This window comes from Vitis vinifera, chromosome 4 (genome assembly GCF_030704535.1).
Source record: "Vitis vinifera cultivar Pinot Noir 40024 chromosome 4, ASM3070453v1".
Taxonomy (NCBI): domain Eukaryota; kingdom Viridiplantae; phylum Streptophyta; class Magnoliopsida; order Vitales; family Vitaceae; genus Vitis; species Vitis vinifera.
Window position 1 is genome coordinate 2,136,671 of NC_081808.1, and position 20,747 is coordinate 2,157,417.

General features: G+C 35.0%; 4 protein-coding genes across 5 annotated transcripts; 3 read left to right on the forward strand and 1 right to left on the reverse strand.

The window, feature by feature from the left end:
* The first annotated feature begins 91 nt into the window (after positions 1-91).
* On the forward strand, positions 92-6,487 carry LOC100261165 (uncharacterized). Of its 2 annotated transcripts, XM_002282775.5 has the most exons (4): positions 297-626; positions 1,837-1,933; positions 4,325-4,384; positions 6,113-6,487. In XM_002282775.5, exons 1-4 carry the CDS (start codon positions 400-402, stop codon positions 6,191-6,193), a joined length of 465 nt encoding a protein of 154 aa, XP_002282811.1. In that variant the 5' UTR covers positions 297-399; the 3' UTR covers positions 6,194-6,487. The 2 variants fall into 2 exon arrangements, with proteins under 2 accessions (XP_059592145.1, XP_002282811.1); XM_059736162.1 differs by lacking the exon at positions 6,113-6,487 and having other exon boundaries at positions 92-626; positions 4,325-4,651.
* Positions 6,488-6,854: 367 nt separating this feature from the next.
* LOC100256080 (fasciclin-like arabinogalactan protein 14) lies at positions 6,855-8,278 on the reverse strand. The gene has a single exon (XM_002282810.4). It carries the CDS (start codon positions 7,893-7,895, stop codon positions 6,978-6,980), a length of 918 nt encoding a protein of 305 aa, XP_002282846.1. The 5' UTR covers positions 7,896-8,278; the 3' UTR covers positions 6,855-6,977.
* A 6,012-nt stretch (positions 8,279-14,290) lies between these two features.
* Positions 14,291-14,909, forward strand: LOC100268047 (flowering-promoting factor 1-like protein 2). Its single transcript, XM_003631770.4, has one exon. The coding sequence runs from the start codon at positions 14,491-14,493 to the stop codon at positions 14,815-14,817; it is 327 nt and encodes a 108-aa protein (XP_003631818.1). The 5' UTR covers positions 14,291-14,490; the 3' UTR covers positions 14,818-14,909.
* Positions 14,910-16,021: 1,112 nt separating this feature from the next.
* Positions 16,022-19,866, forward strand: LOC100262900 (uncharacterized). The gene is made up of 2 exons (XM_002282822.4): positions 16,022-16,170; positions 19,267-19,866. The coding sequence occupies exon 2, from the start codon at positions 19,283-19,285 to the stop codon at positions 19,631-19,633; it is 351 nt and encodes a 116-aa protein (XP_002282858.1). The 5' UTR covers positions 16,022-16,170; positions 19,267-19,282; the 3' UTR covers positions 19,634-19,866.
* The last annotated feature ends 881 nt before the right edge of the window (positions 19,867-20,747 follow it).

The window sequence follows — 20,747 nt, forward strand, 5'->3', positions numbered from 1 at the left end:
GGTTTCAAATACATTTTTAAAAATTTTAGAAATAATTTATTTTTAGTTTTAAAAAACATATCTAACAGACCAGCACCCAGCCAATCCCCTCATTTCAGGGGTCGCTTTTTCTCTGTCTCAATAGCTGTCTACAAACGTGTGGACGTGGTACGTGCTCCTTTCTTTCCAAATTTCATATTGTCATCATAATCAATGGTCACGATCGCTCGCATTAATTTTTTCCGATGGCTAATCCTGACCGTCTGTCGAGATCCATCAATCCCGATACACGTAAAAGAGCGGGAAAACTGTGACAGACCAGTAAGAATTAGGAACTAAACGGTCACGTCTATAAGCGGAGCAGTGACCGATCCGCTGGTCACAGTCATTTGCAACAAGCAGAGCTCCCGAAGGAGGACGATGGCGCCCAAGAAACGCAGAGAGGGGGAGGCTCCGGTAGACACTAGTACGACATCGGTAAGGGTGACTCGGAGCTCGACTCGCCGGCTCGGTGCGAAAGCCAACGACTCAGTGGCTCCTGCTCCTGCACCGCCGGAGCGGCCGAAGAAGAAAGTCAAGAAGACCGAGGACGTGAAAGAACCGGAGAAGGTTGCCGATGGTTCCAAAACGATTGTTATAGAGCATTGGTGAGTTTTCTTGTCTTGTCCCTGTGATTAAATGGTCGGAAAAAGGAAGAAAATGGAAAGAAATGAAAATTTTGTGTGGTAGTTTGGTTTTGCAGGACGGAGTCAGAAAGACTATGTGATAGAAGTAGCTGTTCTGGTTTTCTTGGTAACTAAACAGCATATTTCTATCACTATTATTATCATCATTATTCTTCAGGCCAATTTTGGATTTCGCTATAGTTTTCAAGTTTTGCGGTGGATTACAAGTGAATGATTGTTGTTACATGTTAGCTTGTCTATGTTCAAGAGCGTTGTAGAATCCTCAGTTGTTTTTCGTTTTCTAGGTATTCGTTTTTCTTTTTTCGGTGGAATTTCCTCTGAGGTAGGATTGTATTTTGGGGTTTCATGTTAGTGTTTTTAGGTCTTCTGATATGACGAAAATGGTCTTTTTGCACTAAAGGAGTATGGTTTAAAGTTTTTAGCCTGGCTCTTGGACTTCTGGATTGGGTTCCTAGCTCTTGTGTGGTGTTCTTGGTGTTTCAGTGTATTTGTATGTTGGTTTTGTGACTATGTCTCTGCTTTTCTTTGGATGCTAAGGCTTCGTTTTGCTTGTAATCTCTACCATACTGAAGCTGTTCTTCTTGGTTTATTGCAACAGAGGGTTTTTGCTGATATTCTTGTTGAGTTGTTTCTTTCCTTGGTTTAAAGCTTTTTTGGGTTTTTGATTTCAAGAATCTTTGTTTGCTAACATTCTCGTAATCCAAGATACTAGCATCTAATATAAGAAACTTTATTCGCTGGGTGTTGTATGATACTTGTACTTATTTTATCCTTATTTTTCTGACTGATAAGTAGAGATCTTTTTCCAGTTTATAGCATTTCTTTATACCGTTTTGGTTGTTCTTAGAAAATTTGAGGGAGAATGGGAGGGAAAATGATTTTGTGAGGAAAGAAAAATAAAAGGAAAATGAAAAATGGATTTAAAATAAGAAATTACATCAATCTTTAAACTTATCTTACTTATTTTTCTTCTTTTTTCTATATGAAGATTAAATACTGAAAAAATGTGTAAGTTGCTAACTAATTCTAATTATATTTGATTTTTTTCTCTCTCATAATTTTCATGGTAAGCCAAATATGAGAAAAACATTTTCTTTAGCATTTTTTCCCATTTATAATATTTTCTGAGACCCAAACATAACCAATACAATTGTTACTTATCTTAATACAGCAAACAGTGCAACTCATTCAAGACAAGAGCTACTCAAGTAAAGGATGGATTAGAGAAGGGTGTGTTGGGTATCACCGTTGTTGTCAACCCAGAAAAGGTATGTTAGGATGCAAGGGAGTCTGTTTGCAAGTTTTAAGTTGAAGTATCAAATTAATGTCTAGTTTTGATTTCTTCTGATTTGGTGACATCATATGAGGGTGTACACAAAATATGGCATGTACATCATGTTTTGGGATCTCACTCATTCTATTCTACAAAAACTTGGAGGTTGTACATGTTCTGTTAAACTAGTTTTCAATTTTATTTTTAATTAATGAAGATAAAGGTAAAGTCTAACTAATCATGTAGAATATCCAAACCCTTTCAACAGCAAGAGATGGAAACCCTTTCAATTTTAGTTTTAGTTGATTTTCTCTGTTTGGTGTGGTATGGATGATGTAGTCAAAAGTAAGAGAAACTCTGTTAAAACGACATGGAACTTTTGTTGCATGGGCAGGAAAGGGAAAAAAGCCAAGCTTGGAGGACCACTCCATTGTGTTTATCTTGGAATTTGTGGGAGGAAAGAAATGGAAGAGGCCTTTGAAGATTTGGAACTACTAGAACGAGCCATTAAATTTTCTTTTAGGAGTCTATTTTGGAATGGGTTGAATGTAGATGATTATTCCATGACCATGATAGTCTTTGTAGATTGGGTTAGCTAAGTAAAGAGAGGTGATTTGTTTTTTTGTTTCTTCTCTCTTTCTTTTGCTTGCCTTTTTTTTTTGGTGAAAAATATGTATATCAGTGTACTTTGTTGTTCCTTTTTGCAGGCTCTTTACATGTATATATATACACTCTCTTCTAGTCTATAAAAAAAATCATAGCCCTTTCAAGCCTCTCACATGTTTATAAATTAATCTTGGTTGCAATAAATTATGTAGCTAACAATTCAGGGTAATACATGTCCACACAGTTTGTGGTATATGTGCACCAGATTATTTTTTACTTAGTTTCAGAAGTACGATAACCCTGGATATGGTTCCCATGTTAACAAAGGGAAGTACCATTTAAAGTAGTAGGTGCAATGAACTTCCATGACCTTGCTCTTCTCCTAATAGAGGCTCCTAGCATCAATTGAGGATGCACACATAGCCCCAAACTCCACTTTTTGCTTTTTTTTTTTTTTCTCCCAAATCACATATACCCTTAAAAGCAAGGTAAACAGTGGCAAATCTTGTCTCCACCAGTCTTGCTAATTCCTGTTTGTGTGGGTGTATATGTGCATTTGCATGCACCCATACACAATGGCTCTGGTTCTGGTGGTTTAAAACCCAAAGGGCCATTAGGTATGAGCTATGGTGATATAACTGATAAAAGCAAGCAAGCTGTTAATCTCTTTGATGCTTTAGTTTCTTCACTGTATATGCACCTCATGTTGGGGTCATAAATAGGCCCAACTCAAGAGGCTTTTCTAGGACAGATTGTTGCAACATGCATAGTCCATGAATAGAATGTAACTCCGCTCCATGAAGTGTGGACAGCCGAGGGGGAATGGGGGGGAAGTTGGAACCCTTGTTTCAATAGACCTTTCAATGATTGGGAGTTGGAAGAAGTGGAAAGGCTATTTTGTTGCTTGGAGGGGAAGAAGGTTAGGGGGGATGAGGAGGATAAGGTGAAGTGGATGGCATCAAAGGATGGGGATTTCTCGGTGAAATCTTTGTATAGGACCATGCAGCCGGGGTCTCTTGCTTTTTTCCCTTCAAAAATTATATGGAACTCTTGTGTGCAGCCCAAATTGAGCTTTTTTGCGTGGGAGGCTTCTTGGGGGAGAGTTCTAACCTTGGATCGCTTGCAAAAGAGAGGTTGGGTTATGGCAAATAGATGTTTTCTTTGTCATAAGAGTGAGGAGACAATTGACCACCTTCTTATCCATTGTGAAAAAACGAGGGAAGTATGGATGGTGTTCCTTTCCTTTTTTGGTGTTTCGTGGGTTTTCCCCCATTCGGTCAAGGAAACCCTTTTAGGGTGGAGGGGGTCTTTTGTGGGAAAGAAAAGGAAGGTGGCGTGGCAATTGGGACCGTTATGCTTGTTTTGGGTTATTTGGAAGGCTAGAAATTCAATTGCATTTGAGGATTGTGGACTGTCCATTCAAAGGCTGAAAACATCTTTTGTGTATTTTTTGTGGTCGGAATCCAAATTGTGGATAAAAGATGGTCCTTCGACCTTGATAGATTTTATGGACTGGGTGTGTATGCGTTAAGGGAGAGGTTTTTTTGTTTTGCCTTGTCCTTTGATGTTTGGGCCCTTTTGTAAGGGGGTAAGTCCCTTTATACTGTAATTTGGTGGGTCGCTTCTTTAGCGCCTCTTTGCAATACATCTTATATTGATCAAAAAAAAAAAAAAATGTTTTTTTTTTGTTTCAAGTGACTTTGTTTAAGGTCTCTGTTTATGGGGTCCATGTGTTGGTTTTGTTCTATTTTCCCATTCTCAAATGACTTTCTCTTCCCAGCCAAGAAGAGGATGCTTCGAAATTCGGGAGGAAGGTGGCGAGAAGTTCATCAGTCTTCTGGTAAAACTCATGCCTCATCATTCACAGTATCATGGGAAGGCACTATGTTTTTATGCCATAATCATTTTATTCGTTTGCAGTATATTCTTATTTTTTCTTCAATGGTTTGCAATTTTATACACCATCATTTGTGATACTTAAGTAACTAGAATTGCATACACTGAATCTGCCCCACCAGATTTTAATCTGACCCTGAAATTGTGTTGGATGAAAATAAGTATTTTGATGATGAAGAAATATGCATTAGGGTAGATTACTATGAAGAAATTTGTATGGTGATAGTTTAATATAGAAAATAAGGTAATTTTAAAAAAGACTATTTACCACTACCTTTGCAACACTGCTTTCTTGTGCAAATAAATGAACAAAGCAAATTACTTGTAGTTTGGTGAGGAAAAAGAGTGCTGCTTCTAGTTAATAGATGATAGGGAGGTAAATTTTGACCATCAAAAGTTCATTTTTTTAGACTATGTAGCCTGAAATCCTCAGTTCTTCAAGTTAGAAATCTTAAAGCTGTCCATAAGCATTTTGGTTTTCTGATCCCAGGAATATGAGTAGTGCTTGTCTAAGACAAACCCCTATCCTGATCATCTTTAACAAATTTTGGAATTCTAAAATTAACTCTCTGGGTTGGATAAAATTACTTTGGGACTAATTTCTGTCCCCTTTCCAAATACTGTGAGCTACAACTTATATTGAAGCATGCCTTCTAAACATGTTACTGACATAATGATTTGGGATGTCAACTGATGGATGCTTGATCGAAGTAACGTCTGGGCCAATATTGAGTTTGACTGTTGGTTCATTTAGATTGACAAGTCTAGGCCAAGTGAAGGAGTCCCTAACTCAGGTAACCCTGGCTCATTTGTAAACTGTGATACAACTCAATCGTTGCTCAACATGAATTATGTTATATCTCAACTCAAAACAGCCTTAAATCTTGATTACTTTCTGTCAACCGGATAACTGTTCCATTGCCCTTATCTACTTCTATATCAAACCCCTTCAACCCCTGCTCCCCTGTGGGGCTGATATGGCTTTGTAGAATGTTTTAGTTTATGATGATGGTGAAAAGTAGGAAACAGTTGCCATTTTCCAGTACCTGATCCTAGTTATATCCTGGCTTAAAATACGGCATCACCTAGTACCTCTTTTCTATTACCACCTACCTGATTTGAGAGAATGCAGGAGCAAGGTTTGATGGGTACATCATAGACTTGGTTTACCTTGGTGCCCAAGGATCGCATAATCTTCTCACCATTTATTACTTGGGGTTTGGTTCAAGGGTTTTGGGCTTGGTGAATAGAGTTTGAGGCTCATCGATGCATTTTGAACTCATTTCTACAGGACTGAGGGAGGGGGAATCATTGTGTTTAAGGGACAAATATCACCATATTCATGATGAATCATGTCAGGATCTGACATATGCTATAGTTGGCTTAAGACTCCTTTTTTCACCAGGTCTTAGAGGCTTTCTGTTGGTTGAACTTCTATCTGCCAATATGGCTCTCCTCTTGGATTAAGGGCCCATGTGGGCTTATTTGAAGGGATCTCACAATGAAGAGCTCTTAAGCCTGTAATTGAGGCTCCTCAGGCTTTCTTCTGAGAGATTCCTTAAGTGCAACCTGTTTATTATCCTACATTTCTAAGAAGTTTCTAGCAAACAATGTTATAAAAGCTCTGTTTTTCCTCTTAGTTGCTTCTTATCTGCATGTTTTTAACTTGCAGGATATGAAGCGACCATTTGCACCAATGAAGGCACTTGACATGGACAAAGTCATTTCTGATATCATTGACAAGATCAAATGATGAACACTTTGGGTTAAATGGATTTTTAGTGTTTGTGGATGTCTTTTTGTGGGAAACCAAGTATCATTGCTTAATAGTTGAAACCTCTGTATTGAGAAAATGCTAATTTCATTTGAAATTCCTCTCCTGGTAGGTGATGTTGCTATTGCTCTAGAATTCTTGAACCTTTTTGAATGAAATATTGTCGCACCAGTTGTTCCCTCTGCATTGCAGATAGGTAACTTGGATGTCTTATGGAAATGTAAACGTTCCATCATGTTCATATGGCTTTCAAAAGGGTTCAATTTTGTTTTAGTTGCGCTTTGAGGATATTTTTCTTTTTTGATATATACATTTATATTGTGTGCTTCATACCATTTTTCTAAAATATGCATAAATTGCAGGAATTTGGGTTTGGAGATCATTTTTGATGTAACTGGCCTTTCATTGAAACTTCAGGAAGAAATCATATGACCTTTCTCTCTCCCTTTTTTTTTTTGTCTCCTTTTTAAAGTTGAATAGAGTGGAAAACTTTGCAATTGTCAGATATTGAAAAATTTGACAAAGGCTATTTCTGAATGCATGTGGTTAGAGCAGGACCACGTATTCTACTTCTTGTTCCAGTCATTTCTATGTTTCTTGAGTTAATGGTAGTTTCTTTATAATGGGAAAATGCTGCTCGTATCAAAATGTGTACATTCTAAAGTTTCTTGTCCAATTCCAGTACCTGTATGACCTCTTTCTGTTTTTGACATGAAAACCATTCTTTTTCCCTTCCTAGCCTCCTTTACTTCCCATTCAAATCCTAGAGATCTAACAAGACCAACACGAATGGCATTACAACAGCAAGGCATGTGCCAATAGCTACTTGAGTGGTGCCTGAAGTTCGATCGGCACTGGGTGCATCTGCATGTGATCCATCAGCCACGGGTCCATCAGCTGCAGGCATAGGTGGAGAGCTGAGGGGAGCATCACCAGCTGGCGCATCAGCCCCTGGGCCATCAGCTGCTGGCACATCAGCAAAAGATGGGGCTTCAGCAGAGTCATCAGATGGTGCAGGAGCTTCTGCTGATGGAGCCTTGGCAGGAGGTGGGGTGGTTTTGGACGCCCCTGGACCTTCAGCTGCCTTTGGCGCAGCAGCAGGCGATCCAGAAGGTGGTGGAGAAACTGGGACGGCCACCACCCCTCCAATACCAGGGGCTAGTATAGGGGTGCTGATCTGAAGCACGGAAATGTTAAAAGGCTGAGAAGCAACGGTCTTAACCAGCTTGGCTTGGAGACCTGACCCTGCTACTGCAGACCCGAAAACAACCTGTCCACTGCTCAATTCTGTTACATTCAAGAACCCTTGTTGCCCATTAGCCTGACCAGTGGCCTGGAACAGGGTGGTTAGAAGAGCTGTCTTGTTGGACAACTTATGGAGCTTGGCAACATCATAGTAATCAAGAATCACATGCAGGCGCAGGATGTTCTTAATATCATCCATCGATTTGCCGGTGATTGGAGCAATGGCGCCATTCTCAACGGCGAGGACGGTAATGGTCTGTCTTCTATTAATCCCGATGCTGATGTTGGTCTGAGATAGATAGCTATTGAAGGTGGAGAAATCAGGGAACTGGCCCAGGAGTCTGGTGATGTTAAAGGCCTGGGCGGCCGAGGAGAAGAGTAGGAAAGAAGACAGGAACAAGAGAAGAGGAGGTGGAAAAGAGGACTTGGGCCCCATCTTTTCTGATGCTCCCGCTATTACAGGAGGAACATCAGGCCCTTTATATACAGAGGGGAGATGTTTCTAAGCCAGAGACAAAGCCTAACTGAATTTTCTACGTTTCATGGACGGGAGAAAATCTCTCCTCCATCTCAAGCTCAGTTGGAAATGCGGGTACAAAGAACATGGTGGAGCATTGATCTCTGAGTTTAGAGACGACAGGTTCAACTTTTTTCTGTCATTTTTATTTTTTATTTGTTCATCAAAACAAAAAAAATAAAAATAAAAACGATTAGAAAACAATTTTTTTGTTCTTAAAAACAAAAACATAGTATTTTTAGAAAATATCATTTAGTGGTTTTCAAATATTTTATTATTTTAAAAAATAATTATATAAATATAAAAAATGCTTAAAAATAAAGTATTATGAACCTAACTTATTTTTAAATATAAAAAATAAGTTAAAAATATTTTAGGTTCTTAAAGGCAATTTTTTTTTAGAATTGTTTTAAAAAACATTTTCCAAAGTTTAAAATCATTGATAATAAATGCATTTATCTTATTGAAAACTATTCTATATTTATTTAAGAATTAAGTTACAGAAAAAACTTAATTTTATTTGAAGTTAAATTGAATTAAGATCTATTTAGATTTAAGACAGAAGAAATCAAATTCAGCTTGGCTTTAAGCTCTTATCTAATGTGAAACATATAAATCAACTCAATAATCATAGGATTTGATTATTTAAAAATTGATTTTTTCAATGTTAAAATGAGAAATTATGGATTGGATCTTTTAAAAAATATATTGAAAAGTCGGCTGGTTTGGATCAATTTAGTTGGCTTTGTCAAGTTGGGTGATGAATGTACTAAGCAAGCAATCCAAATTTTAGGCGGTGGGTTCAATGATCTTTGGTTCAAATTTGAAGTGAGCATTTTTAAACCAAGGGCATGGTGTCTAGCCACGGGATACCAAGGCATGTTGTCACTTGTTCCTAGACATGCTTTTGCGGGTTGAGATCAATACAACTACTTATCGAAATATGGTAATTTTGAAACTATTTCCAAATTAAAGTTGTTTTTTAAGAAGATAATTTTAATTAAATATGAAAGTTATTTTTTTCAAAAAATAATTTCAAAATTCAATTAAAATTGATTCTTTAAAAGACAATTTTCAATTAGATTTCTTAAAAATATTATAAATTTATAAATATATATATATATATATATATATATATATATATATATATATATATATATATATATATATTTTAAATTGTTGTATATATATATTTTTTTTGAGTTGAATTTGGTTCAATTTACATGTTTTATAATCTAATTAAAGAAACAATGATTTATTTAAAATGTGGGAAGAAGGCGAAAATGTCCCATGTGAACTTTGGGAAGTTTTTTCTTTTTATATTCTAATGTTACATGCCCACTCCAACATTAGAAAAAAAAATGATGCATTTAAAAAAAAAAATTCTCCCTTTTATTATTATTATTATTTTTGTTTAAAGAATGAAATAATTTTTAAATACATAATTTTATATATTTTTATTTTGTTTTCTTTTTATCAATTTTTTAAAATTGGATCGATTATTGAATTGAAAAAATTACTAGTTTACGATTCATTAGTCAGATCGATGGTCAAATTGATGACTGTTATAAATATAAATTTTTATATATTATTAAAATTTTAAAATCAGAATTTTATTTGAAAATAAAAAATTATTTGAAAGTCATATAATTATTTGAATTCCTAATGTTTCCAAAAGTTTCTTTTAATTCCTAAAGTTTTCAATGATTTTATTAATTTATTTAAACTCAAATAAAAAGTTTTAAAAATCTATATAAAATTAAAATATATAAAATTTAACAAATAAATCAACAAAAATTTCAATAAATTGAAATTTCAATATGCAATAAATAAGTGAGGCTAACAAATTTTAATAAATAAAAATTATAACATCAACAAAAATAAAAACATTAAATGTAAAAATATTAAATATTAAAGTAAAAAAAATAAAAACTTAAACTAATAAAAACTTAAATGTAAAAACTAAAGACTCACTGTCACAGTCATCAAAAGGTCCTCGTTGATGATGACAAGCGGGTCCGATAAAACGGATAGCCTGGGCTATGGGGAGTGGCGGTGGGTAAGGTTTGGGTTTAGGGGGTGGGGAGGCATAAACTAGGTTGAACCGTTCGGTTTGTTGGTACGATCGTTGATTCATTTGGTCTGATCCCGATCCAACCCTTGGATGACTCAACTAACCAAATCGAACCAAAACTGTGACCGATCGATCCGATTTTAAAAACCGTGTTTTACATTCTTATATTTTAGGATAACAAAATAGCATATATATCTACATAGTTATTTTAATTTAAAACTTTTTTCTTAAGATCTGATAAAAGATTTAAGATTTACGATAACGAGTCAAATGAGAGAACAAACATTTTAAAGATATTTTAAAAGGGAAAACTTCTACTTAAATCACTAAACTCAAGCATATGTTCTTGTACTTGTTCATAAATTTTTATAGTTTGCTAATTACTCACATGTATTATTTTTTATTTTTAAAATATAAAAAATATTATGATATTATACATCCAACCACTATGCATATCCTATAACTTATAGTACTAATTTTTTTTTAAAAAAAAAAATCCTAAAACTTTTATACAATAAGCATTCAACTGTTCTCCACCTTAAATTGGTAAGTGGAATTTATTTTAAATTAGTAATTTTTTTTTTTATAAATTTTTGCGTCTTTTCCAAAGTTGATACTAATGAAAGTAGGCCTAATTTAAGGTACATTCCTTTACCACTCATGCTGGCCAAATTCATTTGATACATGATCATATTCAAAGTTTATTTATAAAATATATAAAATAATTTGAAAACGATGTTTTGATCATTAGATTGAGTTAGTTACGAAAGAATTTATCCCTCCATTCCTAAAGTTTTGTGCTTAATATTCTCTTTAGTTAAGAATGCGGTATCTCAAAAAATTTAGTAATTTAATGATTAAACATCTACCTAATCTCGATCTTATAATTAAAGTTAGGCTAAATACCTAATCTAAGAACCTTTTAACATTAAGTAGTAGTATTCTTTCAAATGTCAAATTAGCTTGTAGTGTTATTCCTTAGGATGAACTTTATATAAATAATTTGTTTGATACATAAGAGGAGGAATAAATGATGTTTTTTTTACTAAATTTGGATGAGAATATGTAATCGACTTTATTAATTAAAACCCGCTATGTAAAACCCTAGTGGGTTTTCAAAACTTGAACATGATTAAGTGGGTGATTACAGTAATCACCTTAAAATAAGATCAAAATTAGGGTTTGGTTGAGATGGGAATCACTCAACCTAGTGGAAGTCACCTTTCCCCTTGATTCTCATTTTAATGAAAGCAAAGCATTCTGATAAAAGCTACCCCAATTCCTACATAACTTTAGAGGAAACAATTTAAATTACAAACAAAATTTTAAAAAATAGAAATATATTTTTTTTTTCTCAAAATAAAAAATGAAAAGAAAGGAAGAAAATGGGAATGCTGAGGTGGGTTGGTCCTCCAAAATCCAAACAAATGACAGTGTATAAATCATTGGCAGCCAAACATGGATAAGGGAGGATGGGGAGTGGATCATGAATCTTGATGCCAACTAAGAGTCTGTCATCATCATATCCCAACAGGAATTTTCTATCTGGAATCAATGATGTATGTGGTCTTTTTTTTTTCTTTTGGGGGCTCCTAAGAATACATCCCTGTGATGCTTGCTTGAATTGGATTTTGAGCTTTAGCCCTCAAACCCTCTTCATTTCAACCAACCCTCAAGAGGGTTTTTGTGTTTGTTTCTCATGAAAATTAAAAATAGGGGATATTTTCCTAGAAAATGGTTCATGCATAAGCCTATCTCCTACTTTCCACATGTTTCTTTGTACTAGCCTATGAATCAATGTCACAGTGTTTCATCACCAACTAAAGTTTCAACTTTATGAAAAAAAAATATGATAGAGAATAAAGAAAATTAAACGTGAGAAATAAAAGGATTCAAACATCACTTTAGATTTTTTTTTTTTCAATTTAAATCAAGGGATTGCAAGGATTCTTCCGTAAGGACCTCACTGATACGATAAAGAGGAACATTGAGCAGCCGGAGCTTGTACTCCTACTTCATCCTTGGTAACCAAAAGGCTTGCACAAAATTGTACTGTCTTTCACCATGTCTTGGCATCATCTCAACTTTAGGTATAAAGTTCTAGGACCACCATTGATCCAAATCTCCAATTTTTTTCTAGACATGACTTTTGCTACTCTTATTTCTTCTCTCCTACTCTACCTAAACTCCTTAACATCGTAACGATCTTATATTCATTAAGCAACCGATCTTTAGTAATTTAATTATTACCCAAAAGCTTTATTATTTGGAAGTAGTCGATAATATTTATCGACCTAATCATCTATAAATATGTTTGTGACAAAAAAACTTACATTTTTATTATTAATAAATAGAAGAAGAAGAAGAAGAATGATATTGAATGGGTGAATCCTTTCTATTATGTTTATGAAAAAAAACTCGTACATTTATCCTATCAACAAATAAAGAAGAAGATGCACAAGAGTGGTATCTTCTAGGGTTTCTTTTTGGTCTAGGGATGAAGGCGTGAGCCCTTTTTCTTATGTTGGGCAGAAATGCTGCCATCAATCACATCTTACCTTTCAAAAGTTGCAAATTATATGAAATAATAGCTAACCCAAGGTCATTTTTGGGGGACCCATGGTCCAATTTAAAGTGCACCATGATTTGAGAGGTAGGGGGAGTTGGGTCACATGGGCTTGAGCCTATACAATTTGAGGGTTTGATCTCATTTGGTTCAAATGTGTTAGACATCTATGTTGGGCGCACGTGAGGTCTGAATTTTTAGGCCAATTGGATGGTGCCATTTGGTGAAGAGGGTTGTATCCCAATGATGTGGATTATGACTAGACAAGGGTTAAAAAAAATAAGGGCAACAAGGTCCTAAAATAGAGGACCACCAACCCATGTGATATCATGTGGGCTACATTTGAAAATAGGGGACATCTAGGCAAACATAGGGAGCAAATTTTGGGGAGGAAAGGTGGTGAATGAGAAGCAAATAGAATGGGAAAGGAAACTCAAAAAAGTACACTTGGTGTGGTGGTCCTTTAGATAGGCTTGCTTCAAGCTCAATCATCTCAATCATTTTTATTCTAACGAGGGATATTATTTGGACAACCCATTCACAAACCTAGTTACATAGAATAAAGAATGTTTCTTCTTTTTTTTTCTCCCAAAAATGTAAAGCATTATTAATATTTTCAAGGCAATAATGGAAAAAAGTTTTTATATTATAATTTTGGAAAAACTAGTCTTTTTTTATTTTTTTTTATTTTAGGAAATATAATCATATGCTAGACTAATTTTTTTTTTTTATTGTTTTGAAATATATTTTTTTTTCCCCATAGAAGGGTTTTAAAATTACAATATATAACAATTTAATTAACAAGAATTTAGAAAGTTTAGAAGCTTTAAAATAAATTAAAAGTTGACTTACTTTTATGTAACAAAAAGTTTAAGATTTAGAAATTCTTTAATAAAGACAATACATTGGTGTTATCTAAAAAGAATTTGAGTCTAGTACATTAAATAATATTTTTTTCTTAATATAAATATTCCAAGAAGAAAAGCATTTTATTAGCCATTTGGCTCTTAATTTTATAGATATTTTAAATTTTGTTCTCATTATTAAATTATATATGTCTTCATAAATATATATATATATATGAACACATACAAATTATAATTGGTAGTATTTTATTTAATTAAAACTTTTTAAATTATCAAAATTATCCTTATTTTTATGATAAAATTTAATTATCATTCAATCGATCAAACTCGACCGTATAATTATTTCTGTTTTTACTTCTTTATTATCAATTTCAATATTATTGCATAAACATTTTTAATAATTCTAACAATTAATCAATGTCGAAAATGGAATAGACTAATCTAAGAAAATGGTCCAAATAAAAAATATCTTTTGGGAGGCAAAAATATCCAAAAACCTCTCATGTCCACGTGGAGAGGCCGTGAGGAAGGTGGCAGTGTCTGGAAACTCTCCAATCTTTTTTCTTTCTTCATATATCTCCTCTAAAGTCAATATATAAACAAGAACGAAGCCAATATTCCCACAAAGTGAAAGGCTTTTTTATACACACATCAACAACAAGATTCTCCCTAACCCACATCCACAGATGGTATGTGTACCCTAAATCTCACCCTTGTGGCATCCTTGTACCCTAATATTTAAACCCATTTGGACCCACTATATCTAGATTCTATACCAAAGAGGAACAACCCCATCATCACCCTCCTTTAGGGTTTAAGAGCCCCACCATCCCCTAGAGTATTTTCCTCTTGTTTTATATGCCCTCACACCCATATAAATACCGCCTCTTGTGCTCCATCCTTCTCACCTCCATCAAACCATCAACCTTATAAGTCTTTAGTAGTGTTCTTCTTTCCTACCGATCAAACTCATTGAAGTAACAAGCCAAAGACACTTCCTGAAAGAACATGTCCGGGGTTTGGGTGTTCAAGAACGGTGTGTTTCACCTGGAGAATCCTCAGGCGGAGTCGAATGGGCAAGGGGGCACCGGCCAGCGCAAGGTGCTGGTGTACCTGCCCACCGGCGAGGTTGTATCGTCCTACAACTCGCTAGAGAGGATTCTGAGGGGGTTGGGTTGGGAGAGGTATTATGGAGGTGACCCAGACCTCTTCCAATTCCATAAAAGCTCTTCCATTGACCTCATCTCTCTCCCTAGAGAATTCTCCAAGTTCACCTCCATTTACATGTATGATCTGGTTATCAAAAACCCCAACATCTTCCACGTTAGAGACTAAAACCAGTCATATATAGCTTTTCTACCAGACCTATAAACCCCTAGCTAGCTGTCTCTTCCTTAACCTCATCATCATCCCTGTTTGGCTACCCCACCATTGTTTTTTTTTCATTTGTGTGCTTCTCCTCCAGTAATGGCTGCCAACCAAGGTTTTATTTGACTACTCTCCCTCTTCTCCACTTGTCCAGTACTACTGTAAGAAAGCAGAAACTATGTGCCTTCATCGTGTTAGTTTTCTACTGTTGTAATGCTTGAATAATGGCTTTGTTTCATGTATTTTATATGTATTATCCTAATAAAATTCCCATATTGGATCTTGATTCACGTACCCTGAGTTTTTAGCTTATAATTATTTACATGCAAATCCTTCTTATGCTTAGATGATCGATTAACCCACTCATGCAATGCAGCCTTATCTCCCCAATCTTCTGAGCTTTATCTTTGTATCTGATTTTTGACCATTCTCACAAGTCTTTCTATGGATGACAAGCATTTTAATCAATCCCAAATGCACTGCTCTCCACCTTGGTCTCTCAGGGATTTATTGGAAAACGAGGGCTGAAAACCCTAAAAAAAAAAAGGAAAGGAAAACAAAAAGAAGCTCAAAATATTGCTAAATTTTGAAGAGTTCAATATGCTGATCCCATGCGCTCGAGTCCACTGCAAGGAGCCAAGGAAACCCAAATTGGTTGGCCGGCAGTGGTCAGAGAAGCATACTTGAGCTCCACAAGATCATGGCCCTTGGTGTATTTCACTGATATGTTGATTAATATCCATGAAAATAAGTAATCCCCATCATAAAATGGTGTGCTCTGTTCCATTGGAGAGGTACTCTCTCTAGAGGCATGAGGTGAATCATCCAATGATATATAGTGATTGGGCTTTGATTCTGTGGGGGGCCTAAATGCTGATGGGCTTGATTCTGTGGAGCCCACATGGCTGAGGGAAGCTGGTGGGCTTCACGTGAAGTGGATTGCTACTGTTCATCAACGGGCCAGTACTTAACTGACATGTGTCTTACGGGTCTCACGGGTCTTATGGGTCCTATGGGTTCTCTAAATCTACTTTACACGTGGAACATTCCTGAAAAAGTAAAAGCCTAGTCACGTGACTCCATGGGTACTAGGTTTATCTGGAACCTTCTATATTGGGTGTAACTTGGCTTAAAATGGGTCATGCTGTTAAGGGCCAAGGCCCAAGTTCAGGCCCAGCCCATTACAAGGGCATATTTGGAATTGGGTAGAAAGGCGTGGGAACACAGAGCAATCCAGAGAAAGTTGAGAGGTGAAGATGCTGAAGAAGTCGCCATGAATTGAGGATGATGATGTTGTTGAAAAAATCGAATCTGAAAAAGGTAATGGTGATGAATTCTTGATTTTGGTTTGATTGGAGTCTTGATGATTACATGTTTTCATATTAACTGTAAATGATTTTTTTTTTCAATGAAGTTTTGGTATGTTGATCTGAGTATGAAGCTTTCAAGGATGGTTCTGAGTTTGATGTTGTTTTGAGAAAATGGGTTTTCCTTTTTTTTTTTTTTGGGTTTCTTTCTGTATATATCGAGATGATCAAAATTGGTTTTGGTTTGAGGGTTAATTTACCTTTAAATAAATAAATCTCTCGCTTTGTGTATATTGGGACGATTGAAATGGGTTTTCATTTGAAGGTTTTGTATGATGTGTAGACTTGGGTTGCAAAGTCTCTGTTTTGTGCTATACTTTGGACTGATATTGGATGCTTTGTTTAAAAAGTTAGGTGCCTTGGCTACTTGGGAATTCTGTTGGATGATACCTTTTCCTCCATTTCTTTAACCGGGGTTCATTGGAGGGTTTTCCCTTTTGTTTGTTTTGTTTTGGGGTCATGCCTTTCATTCTTAGAGGTGTAATTTAGCTAAAATTGAGCTGATGGGTGTTGTTAAGGTTCCAAATATTACAAATTTGGCAATGGATTTGGGCATTCGGTCCTTGATACCTTGATTTTTAGGATTACGAGTCCCATTGGTGTTGCTTTGGTTTCCTAATGGGAACTCTGAATTTGGTTAACCATTTTCCAGATTCTCTTGTTGTAAGGGAATTCAGGTAGATTTGGGCTTTTGTGCATATGCATTTGTTGGGATCTTGTGGATTACTTAGTTCTGAAGGACTTAGGATGTTAAGTGGTGGATCTTACTGAAGTGTTGTGCCGGTCTCTTTTGGAAAGGAGGGAAATCTGAGGATTTGGGTTTCCCTAGTGGAAGTAATGGAGTGTCTGGTTGTTGCTTCAGTATTTTTCCTTGTACTCCCTTTCAATCTGTTTAGAGGGGTTGATATTACTGATTTGTTGAATTGGACCTTGCCATTGCACATGAAGCTTCTCCCTTTTCCCCATTCTTCTCAATTCTTTTTTGTTCCGTCTTTCTTCTAATGGTAATGACATCTAACCTGTGTCTTTCACTTTTGCAGCTTTGCCATGGAACATTGTTTAGTTATATTTGGTATTCAATTGTAAATATTTCTTTTTTCTAGAATACAATTTCTACTTTTGAATGTTTTATGGCCTTAGAAGTTTTAATAGTAATAGTTTCTTTAGCGAAGCTTAAATGGTACCTATGGTGTTCTTTAAAGTTCTTATCATTTTAAACATTGATTTTGTTTTATCAGGTTAGTTTTAATTATAAAAGTGGCATCTGGCCTACCATGCTAATACAAATATTATTTTTTGTATACTTTTGTGAATTGGGTTAGGGTGTATATAGGGGATCACACTTTGTCTATGATTGACTTTATAGATTGGTTGTTTGTTAAGTAAGGGAATGACTTTCTTGTCTCCTTGCTGCCTAGTTTTTTGGGCGTCTATACTTCGTGTGTACTATTTTCACCGTTTCTAGGCATTTCTAATGCAAACTCTTATTTACCTATAAAAATAAAATAAAATTTGTTTGTAATGATGGTTCGATATAGTTATGTTTATATGTTCCAATAAGTGTGGAAGTGGTGTTGAAAGATTGCAAATACTCTTTTGTTGATAGTGGGCAAATTTTTTCGAGGGAAACCTATTAAAGTGGCTAATCTCTTTCAATTGAGGTGAGAACAAGGGCATCCTTGGAGTCTAAATACCTCATGTTCCTTGTTGATTGGTGTGCAACTAAATAATGAATGGATTAGAGAAAAAAATTCTCAAAGGAATGAAAAGTGGAAAGGGCTGGTATGGGGTAGAATCCAAATCTTTTAGAGCCTCAGTAGAGGTTGTCAAAGAAAGGGTGGAAGGCATAGTTTTAGGTCATGGGTTCTCTAGTTGGATCAAGTTTGGAGAGAAGAGCCTTTCACTTTTTCTGGAGAGAGTGGAGTCGTGTTGCTAGTGGAAGAGGGAGAGGCCTTATCAATATGTACAGGAGGAAAGGGGTAGGTGGTACAGGTTGGAGCTTCATAATAATTGAGTAGGGCAATATATTTTGTGCTCAGCTTGCTCTATAGAGGCAAAGTGGTTCACATTAGTTTTCTCAGACGGTAGGGGATTTCTTGGGGGTTGGGTGGTTTTTCCTAACAGATTACATAGCCTTGGGGTGGTTCCCTCTTCTATTAGCTTCTAAACTTTCTCCAAAGGTGCTTGCTATTGAAAGCAGTGAGGTGGCCTATTCAAATGTACAATCCTTTGCAGAGGTTTTGAGGAAGCCTCACTTTGAGGTGGGTGATGTTGTGTGGATAGAGCTGGGGGAAAAGGAAATATACAACAAGATTAAGGTGATATAAAGTAATTTAGTGGGGAGATGGGGGAATTTCTCAGATGAAGCTCTGAATCTAAAGTTGCAACAGAGGTAGGCTGAGTATTACTAGAATCCAAAATGGGACCTTTAGGTGGCTGTGTTAGGAGGCTCCTTGATATTGTTTGAATTTGAATTAGTTGCTGATGTTGAGATGGTCCTTAGACATCTCTTAATGTATATCTTTGCTTGCCCATATCAAAATATGATCCAAATTCCTTTGTTAACCACTCGTGAATAAAAATTAAGAAATTTGTGTGCGCTACATTTTTCATCTAAAACAGGCACACTGTAAGAAATTGTCTTCCGTGTTTTGCATGTACATGGCTGACTTATGAAAGCACACAATAGGTTTCTGACACAGGTTGAATATTCTTTCCTTGATTTACAACCAGGGGTTCTGCATCATATGAACAGACTTTCTTTCTATTCCATCATTAACTCAACTTTTATACGCCACTTTTTCCACGAGATTGTAATGGAATGTGGATTTTACTCGTGACAAACATCTTCCTTTTTTCAGTTCAATCTGTTTACTGATTTACATTTCAGCTCTTCATTCTTGTGATACTTGTAAGAGGAGTTTTACGGGAGAAGGATGTAGAAATTTGGTGTTGCGAACACCTAAAACAACAAACTACACTTTTCCATAGAGTATGAATTTTGGTAGTGAGAAACAACTGAATTTACATTGTATTTATTTATTTACAGTGCTAAATTCAATTACATGGCCATGGAACACGATGCTGAGAAATCCTTTATTCATGTCGAAAGCTCAGAGGGATCCAATCCCAACGGTTCAAATCCTGTGACCAAGGTCAGGATGCTGCTGTTTCGCAGAATGTTGGTGGGAGTTAGCGATGGACGGTTTTTCCTGGGCAGCTTCCACTGTATGGACAAGCAAGGGAACATCATTCTCCAAGATACAGTGGAGTACCGTAGCACTCGACGCTCCTCTCCTTCCCCAATGGAGCAACGCTGCCTTGGTCTCATTCTCATCCCATTCTCATGTAGAACCTCTTGTCATGTAGATTGTTCCATTGAAGAACAATTGTCACTGTTGTCACTTCCTGGGTAGTAGTGGTTCCAGAGATCATACTTCTACTTGAAACAATCGCATCAATTGGACCAAGAACCGAATTTTTATCATCCTAGGGCTGCGCTCTGGTTTTGGAATTTTTGTACATTTTGAACCATTGGATCAATGGGGGAACTCTAGTCCTAGCAATTTTTGAAGCAGTTATTTTCCTTTGGTAGAACTGAGAAGCAATTTGCTTGAAATTTAAAGGTAAAATCTCTAGGATTCTTTTACATCTTGTTGTTCACCCCCTTTAGATTTTTGTTCTTTTATTATTAGTAAGTCTAGGGATTATAGCACCGACAATAGTTTTCTGTTTTTTAAAATAAAAAAACACGTTTAATAACTTAAAAAAATTATTTTTTGTTTTTTATTCTTAAAAATAAAAAATAACTTGTTTTTAAAGAATATTTTTTAGTTGTTTTTAGTTATTTTCATTTAATTTTTGGGATTGTTTTAAAAAATAATTATATAAATATGTATAATGATTAAAAATAAAGTATTAGATATAAAAATTATTTTTAAAAATATTTGAAAATATTAAAATATGTTAAAAACATTTTATATTTCTAAATAGATATTTGTTTTATAAAATATTAGATAAGAATTTTTAAAAACTATTCTCAATTATTTTTAGTAAAGGCTATGTTTGGATATGATTCTCAAAAATAATCGTAACACGATGTTTTTTAAGAACATATTTTAATTATTTTTAATTTTTATTTATTTTTTAAAACATGTTTAAAAAATAATCACATAAATATTAAGAATTGTTAAAATTATTTTTTAAAAATATTTAAAGATATATAAAACAAATAAAAATATAAGTGCTTATCAAATGCTAGTATGAGAATAATTTTAATTAATTATCTAGATTTTAAAAAATGATTTTAAAAACTTAGCTAATTGTGTAAGTTTCATAAAATAAAAATTCAAGTAATTATCAAGATTTTCAAAAGTGACCTTTTAAACTTTACTAATCAATAATTTTTGTTAAAAAAATAAAATAAAAGACCTTTATAAGGCATTTCTAATTCTCTCATAATCATTCCCAAAATGCACTTTTAATAGTAATTCTATGGGCTAAAAGCAGGAATGAGAAGCCATATTGATG